The 8,309-nt window shown below is 41.4% G+C and overlaps 1 protein-coding gene across 1 annotated transcript; it reads left to right on the forward strand.

Moving 5' to 3' along the window:
• Positions 1–3,557: 3,557 nt before the first annotated feature.
• LOC146723326 (uncharacterized) lies at positions 3,558–6,941 on the forward strand. Its single transcript, XM_085482474.1, is given in 4 exon segments — positions 3,558–4,585; positions 4,762–5,006; positions 6,356–6,463; positions 6,598–6,941. Coding segments are annotated over 4 exon segments (1,725 nt in total).
• Positions 6,942–8,309: the final 1,368 nt, after the last annotated feature.

Below are 8,309 nucleotides of genomic sequence, written 5' to 3' on the forward strand. Positions count from 1 at the left end.
GGTCGAGTTTGACACATTTACAAAAGTATTTATTACTTCACATAGCACACGTTAAACAAAAAAATGAAATCGTTAACAAAGTTATTTCATTATTCTCTTCACAACAATGCGAGTATAATACACTGAGTATGCATAAGTCGATCACGCTTGTTATTCATGATCATAATTTCGAGTCTGAAATTTGAAGGAATTTTCGATAACCTTTGTTCGTCGTACACATAGAATGTTTTTTCGCACTTGTTTGTTCGTCGACTATGTTTGATTTGAAGGACACTGCTGATCTGTATGCGCAGAATATCCTCCTACACAAATATTAAATTTCCTTTAATTGTTCTTACATACGATTTAATAATCGTCATGCGAAAGAAAAACATGAGATTAATTTCACTGATACGTGAACTTGCTTAAGTGTGAGACACTTATGTACGGTCACTGACATGTGAACCGAGAGCTGATTGAGAGTGATCATTAGGAACTATACAGTTCGTATTTAAACAATGAGTTGCGCCCTGTTTGATAGCGCAAGGCCTCGTTTTTATTGCCGGACTATTCGCGGCAATCTAATTGTATGCACAACACTCCGCGTAATTCAGTACTCGCACACAGTAATAGTCTTAGGTTTTGATTTATATCATTTAATCCGACTTGATTAATAATGATTTTTAATTGAAGAGAGCGCTTACTTATGTCGACTTTACTCTTGGAGAGACTCTCAACGACTGACTTTGCTTATGCTGCCGAAAAACTCAAAGGAATTTTGTTTTCGTGGCTTGCTACTTCTCACGTGTATTCTGCGTGATTGGTGAGAACAATAGCCATAAATACGCTTGCCGGGAGATGCTGCCTCTCTGGCTTCATGCGAGTTATTATTGATTCGATTATCGATGCTGTCACGAAATCGATTGAATCCGTAACAGCTACATTTTTGTTTTTTTGTATCGTTTTTCTTTTCTGTCCATTTTTTCTGCTCTTTAGATGCTCCAGTTTTCCACTTTTGTTGAATAGGTCTTTTGTTGCCAGTACTTTTTCTTTATTGATTCTGTCAGTTATAAAGTTTAGTAGACCCGCTGCAATTACATGAATCACAGTATCTTGATCAATTGATTTCTTCATTTCAAGTAAAAATTTTTCTTTTTTTATGGCGTATAGTAAAGAACCCGCTTGGTATTTAAAGGATAATGCATATCTGCTAGTACACCAACCTTTGTTTGCATAAATTTCGCAGAAATTTTGTTTCCATTCTCCTCATTCTGACTGCAAAGTAAATTTTATCATCATGGAGTTGTACCAGTACTCCAAACAAGATTTTTCAAGAAATATTTAGAAAATTTCAATTTTTTCCTTATCTCTTGTTACACTAAATCTTTCGCATTATTTTTCAAGTCTCCACCTATTGATGTGCACTTACATTTTTCCCATCAAATTTTACTAATTGTAAGACAAATCTTTCCGCTAATTTTTTACATTTTTCCATTCCATCTTACATGTTTTCTTCATTTTATCTATTAGTTTTATCCAACTACTTCTGATTTGGTGCCTTTTTTAATTGAATTTATGATATTTGCAAAAGCCTTTGTACTACTGATTTTTTAGCGTTGCTGCTTGTAGCTCTTCAGGTAACAAGAACATTTTGTCATCTTGGGTAATGATTGAGATTATGGCAATGTAACTAGATTTTCCGTCCACTATTGTCTTCGCTTTAAACACAAATTTTAGATTTTCCATTTTTCCAAGAAATGTCATTTTATAATAAGTTTATTTTTCTTTGTCCAGGGAATTTGACACTAATCAATTAAACACACCTGAGTTTCTCTGTAATAAAAGACAAAGATATATTTCGTTAATTACATCTTCGTGTTCCTATCAACAAGAATAGCAAAAGTTCCTACCTGTAATAAAAGAAACGACATTTAATGTTATAACGGACCGTTTTCTCGGCGCGGCCGGATCGCTCAATCGAGATCGACAAGATTCGAGAAAGGGTTGAATGCAAGAAGCGTGCGACTAGGTGTAGGTTTTAACAATGTGTTTATTATGTGTGCTATTTACAAGTGTGTGTGTGTGTGTATATATGGATTTGCGAAATGCATGTATCGTTATGTGTATGGCGGCGTGGATGATTTTATAAAGGTATGACGTGTGTATTGGTGTATGAGATGAGGACGTGTCGGTTAGTTCGGCGCGGGTCCTGTGAACGGTATCTCTATCTCTCGGCGTCAGAGTTCGCTATCGGTACTGCAACAGATGCATTGGTTACAATTTAACATGCGGGTAACGCACGGTCGAAATACTATCGCTATTATTTTGCGTCTCGATCGTGGCTCGAAACTTTAATTGCACGGCTCTTTAAATTCTCGTGGTCGTGTTTACGTTTGTTTCGGCGCGTTTATTGTCGGCGCGGCGCGGTGCGGTCTCGCGGTGTTATTGTCGCGTCTCTTTCGCTCGCGCGCGGTCGGGTGAGAGAGTTGATGCGCGGATTTTCCTTCTTCGAAGTTTATGTCTATTTCGGAGTAGCCGGGTTGAGGGAATTCTGTTATTATATTTGGTTTGGAATAATCGATCGGCCGCGGGAGCTCCCGACAGAGGCGGAGAACGCCCAACCTCTGGTTTTCTAGGCCGATCGTGGCGGAGGAGAATGTAAGTAGAGGATTCGGAAAGGAAACGTTCGGAGCAGCTTAGTTAGTGGGAACACACCCACACGAGACAGAGTACCCCCAATCTCTTTGTTCTATGCTTTTCTTGGCGTTTTCCGGAGCGGTAGTCGTCCTAAGACGGTACGGAGCGGAATGTCTCTTTTTGGATTAGTAGGTATACTAGGCGGGTTCTAACTCGGGAGCAATGAGAGGAGGTGCAGGGCGGGGGGGAATCGGGGGCGAGGGGGGTGACGTCACGCGGGGGAGGGGGTCTTATCAGCTCAGGTTACCTGATAAGGGGATCATGTTACCTGATATGTTTATAAACAAGATATCTGTTACAAGATAAGATAAGCGGATATCTGTTACAAGATAAGCGGCGTCTTTGAGCGATATCTAAGTTTTCATAAACAAGATAAGATAAGCTTGAGCGATATCTAAGTTTTCCTAAACAAGACAAGATAAGATAAGCAGCGTCTTTAGCGATATCTAAGTTTTCCTAAACAAGATAAGATAAGCGGCGTCTTTAGCGATATCTAAGTTTTCCTAAATAAGATAAGATAAATTCTGCGAATTATTAATGGCTGCCGCTGATTCAGGCTTGGATCGAGCGCCGACAATCAAGCGGGTTGATACGTATATTTCTAAGAAATATCAGCGGAGGCGAACGCGGAATCCAGGCTTGGATCCGACACAGGTTGCGACATGTCAATCCGACTCGGATAATATTTCTATCAGCGATATCTAAGTTTTCGAATCCAATATAAGATAACGCAAATATTTCTCGCGAATTAACAATTGCATCATCGCACGAACAAAGGGATGATCGGGATATATAATGAGGACTGATGCCGCTGCCGGACCATAGTACTGGCGAGCATAGTAGTGAGCATAGTGAGTGAGTGAATTGTTTTTGCAATAAAAATGGAGAACGCAGAACATATTGAGCGCGGCCTGTTGGAGCGTTCCCGCCAAATCGCCACCTTGGGCGAATATTTCGGATGGCTGCAAGATTGTGAAGAATTTATCACACAGCTGGAAGAACGCAGCCGCGTCAAGCGTCCGCGTCTCTCGATTGAGCATAGGCAATCTCTCGTGGCGAGAATAGCGCGACTCGAGGGTGCGAAGGTGCGCTTGCAAAGACAGTATGTCGGTGAATCCATGTCTGGATTCTGCGGCGGCGGATTCAGTGGCGGTGGCAATAACGCGCTAAGACTCGTTTGGCGCGAAATCGATACGGCGTTCGATAGCCGTATACTGACCGGTGCAGTAATTAACGCAGACTACATCGAACCGCGTCAGTTTTTGGAAAATGCCGCAGACATTGTAGTCGAGAACGTGGAGAATGTGCTGCAGAGACACATCAGTGTAAAAGTGAACATTGTTTTCAATGGTGAATTTGTGTCCGGTGACAAGCGCGCCAATAAAAGTATTAACACGAGAAACTTTGAACTCTTTCGCACGTCCGATGTACGCGAGTGGTACGAGCGCCGCGTAATCGAGCCCACGCTAGCATCGCTAGAAGAGTTCCAGGAACGCGATAGCGGCTGAACATTGTTGCGGATAATAGATTTGACAGTGAATGTAAATAAGTATAATCGTATGCGTGCGGAATGCCATGTCAAATTACCGCAAAAAACTATGGTAAAAAGAGCGGTTGTTAATGTGTTATCAGCGGACAATGCGTGTTTCGCATGGTCAGTGGTAACCGCTCTGTACCCCGCTGAAAGAAATGTGGATCGGGAATCCTCTTATCCGCATTACACCACAGTGCTGAATTTCCAAAACATTGAGTTTCCAGTGACTGTGAATCAAATTAAAAAATTCGAACTTGCAAACGACATCTCCGTAAACGTGTACATCATCGAGAACGAGAACATCGTCCCGCTACGTCTTTCGGAAAAAAGAAAGACAGGCACGTCAATCTGCTATACGTGGAGGATGAAAACAGCGTTGGACATTTCACATGCATAAAAAATCTGTCTCGCCTCGTGAGCTCACAACTGAGCAAAAAGAAATGTAGAAGATATATCTGCGATCGGTAAGTATATATTTATTAAACTTAAATTATATTTAAAATAATTTTAAATAAAATGTTTAATAAAATTTTAAGTTAAATTTTTTACAGATGTTTACACTATTTCGAAGCGGAGGATAAATTGCAGGCGCATACGGAAGATTGCGGGAAACTGAACGACTGCGCTATCCGGTTGCCGAGCGAGAATGACAAGTGGCTCAGCTTTGACAATTACACGAGGAAGGAGCGGCTTCCGTTCATCGTGTACACCGATCTGGAGTGTGTTTTGGCAAAGACCGAAAATGCCAAAAATTATCACCACCATCAAGTGTTCAGCATCGCGTATTACGTACAGTGTTCGTACGACAGTTCGTTGCCCGCGTACAATTTCCGCCGTAGTGCCGATTGCGTCGCGTGGTTCGCCGAACAACTTAAAAATTTAGCAATTCGTGTAAAAAATATTTTAACGACCAATGTCCCCATGGTAAATTTAACGCCTGACGAGTGGTTAAAATTTCGCACCGCGACGCATTGTCACATTTGTGAGAAACCGTTTGACGAAGACGATACACGCGTCCGCGATCATTGCCACCTCACTGGGCGGTACAGGGGTCCCGCGCACTCAAATTGTAACTTAAATTACAAAGAATCATTTTGTATCCCTATAGTCTTTCACTATCTGTCCGGCTACGACGCGCATTTCATTATCGAAGACATAGCCACAGCGTTCGAAGGGGAAATCGAATTACTGCCGATAACGAAGGAAAAATACATATCATTCTCGAAAACTGTTAGATTGACGCAAGACAATAATTCCAAAAATTATATTAAATTACGCTTTATCGATTTATACAAGTTTCTCAGCGCTAGTCTCGACAAATTAACGTCATTTTTGGACAAAGAAAAACTAAAAATTTTACATTCGGAATATCAAAATTTAACTAGTGAAAAATTCAATTTATTGACACGGAAGGGTGTCTTTCCATACAAATACATAGACTGCGTGGACAGATTACAAGACACACGTTTACCGCCGCGCGACTCATTTTACAGTTCCCTGACCGGCGACACAGTATCCGAGAGTGATTACGCGCACGCCGAGACCGTCTGGAGCCGATTCTCCTTTTGAACGCTAGGCGAATATAGCGATTTATATTTAAAAATTGATGTCTTGTTATTAGCCAATATATTTGAGAATTTTCGCGATAGTTGTATAAAAAGTTATGGACTTGTGGTGTATTCGATGTGTGCGTTGCGCCGTGGCGAGCACCGCATGTTGCGGGCATGCGCGGGCGCCGAGAGGGGAGCGACCAGTCGCCAAACCGACCGGCAAGCCGATCGACAGATTTGTATCACCGTTCAACAAGTACAAAAAACCATTGTCATAAAGTATTGTAGACCACGTTTTAGAAATACAGAACAACTGGCGACGAGGATTTAACACGAGTGCATAATCGTGTGTGAACCGGCACGTGCGGAAAAAAAATTCGGGAAGACGAGCAACACGTGCTTAATCGCAGGGGCAACGGATTCTCTCCCACAGTGCGGTGCAAGCCAGGTAAAAAACATCGCATGTCAGATAGAAAAGGAACGGGGTGGATTCAAAACCTGAACAAAGAGGGACTGATCAATGAGTTAAATAGAAGAGGTGTAAATTTCGACAGCGATAGCAATTATAACAAACTGCGCGAATTACTGCGCGCAGTTATAAAGAAAAGGAAAGACGAAAACAAGCCGGTCGGTAGCGTGGACCTTGAAGGAAATCACGAGGACAACACGCAGAGCAACGAGGAAAACAAAGACAGTAAATCGTGTGAGTCGAATGCCACAGAAGAGAGAGCCGACTACGACACGATGTCAGACGGAATAAAGCTGAAGTTTTTCGTCTACACAAAGACGATTAGGAAACGTTCGTGGAACAAATAGAATTGTATTTCGTCGCGAAAGACATCAAGGTCGAAAAACAAGCCGCGCAATTACTAACGCGATTAGACGAGGATGCTTTCAAATTGATGAAGCAATTGGCAGTACCAGCAAAGTTAACGACAAAAACTTTTGCAGAATTAACAAAACTGATGACAGACCAATTAAACCCCAAGCCATCGGAAGTGATGGAAAGGTGCAAGTTCAATATGGCCAAGCAGGAATCAAACAAAAGCGTCGCCGATTTTGCAGCCAGGCTCAAGAAACTAGCACTGTACTGCACCTTCGAAGCTCAATTGAAATCTGCTCTCCGAGATCAGCTGGTATGCCGATTGCGAGATCACGACACAAGAGTGGCACTATTTTGAGTGGAAAAATTAGATTTTGACACCGCGTATAAGGAAGCCACGGCAAGAGAATCGGCAGTGAAAAATGCATCAAGCTCACTGAACGCATTGGACAATAAAAATACAAAAAGTGACGTTTTTTTGATGCAAGAAAAAAAACAGTGGTCGAGGAAAAAAAGTGCCCCGCCAAGTCATAGCGAGACTAAACTGTATCTAAAGGAAAACGCACGACCGGTGGCGTTAAAATGTAGAAACGTAGCACATGCGTTAAAACCCCTCGTTGAAAAGGAAATCGAGCGACTGGTAAAACTTGATCATTTGGAACCTGTAGAAACTAGTGAATAGGCTACGCCGATTGTGCCCGTTTTCAAAAAGAACGGCTGTATTAGAATATGCGGGGATTTCAAACTTACGGTAAACCCGCATATTATCATAGATAAGTACCCATTACACATGATTGATGAAATATTTACATGCTTAAAAGGGGGGATTATTATTCCGAGTTGGATTTAACGCATTGCTACATGCAATTTCCAGTGGACAAGGATAGCAGGCATTTGCTCACGATAGTTACACACAAGGGCCTGTTTAGGTATAGAAACATCCCTGAAGGAGTATCGCCTGTACCAGCAGACGTGCAGCGAAAAATGGACGAGTGTTTGAGAGGAATAGACGGCGCGATCGCGTACATAGACAATATTTACGTGACAGGTAGAACGGAAATAGAGCATAAAGCAAACCTAGAAAAGGTGTGCGAGAGACTCTCGGAATGTGGATTAAGAGTAAATCTAGAAAAAAGTAAATTTTTCTAAAAACGGATCGAAATCTTAGGTTTCGTAATCGACAAAGAAGGGTTACATAAAGCAAAGTCAAAGGTGGTTGCAATATTGAACGCGCCTAAGCCAGAGAATAAAAAAGAGCTTAGTTCATTTTTGGGCCTCGTAACTTTTTACGAAAGATTTCTAAAAAATAGATCGGCAAATTTGAAGCCGTTATACGATTTATTGAACAGTAATGAATATTATTGGAACAACGAGTGCACGAAAGCATTCGAATGGGTAAAAGATGAACTAATTTCGTCTAGGATTTTAGCGCATTATAATCCAAACAAAAAAATTGTGTTAGCGTGCGACGCATCAGACTATGGAATCTCCGCCATACTGTCACACAAATACTCGGACGGAGCGGAAAAACCGATTGCATTCGCGTCTAAAAAGATAGATAAAAAGGAATTAAACCGCACAATACTTGATAAAGAGGCGATGGCGATACTTTTTGGGTTTAAAAAATTTTTTCAATATATTTTCGGGAAAATAATTATCTTAAGAACAGACAACCAAGCGCTTCAATTTATACTCGGACCGAGAAAAGGCATTCCGATTACAGCGG

This window comes from Nylanderia fulva, unplaced genomic scaffold (genome assembly GCF_048542155.1).
Source record: "Nylanderia fulva isolate GAGA-0341 unplaced genomic scaffold, ASM4854215v1 Scaffold208, whole genome shotgun sequence".
Classification (NCBI taxonomy): Eukaryota; Metazoa; Arthropoda; class Insecta; order Hymenoptera; family Formicidae; genus Nylanderia; species Nylanderia fulva.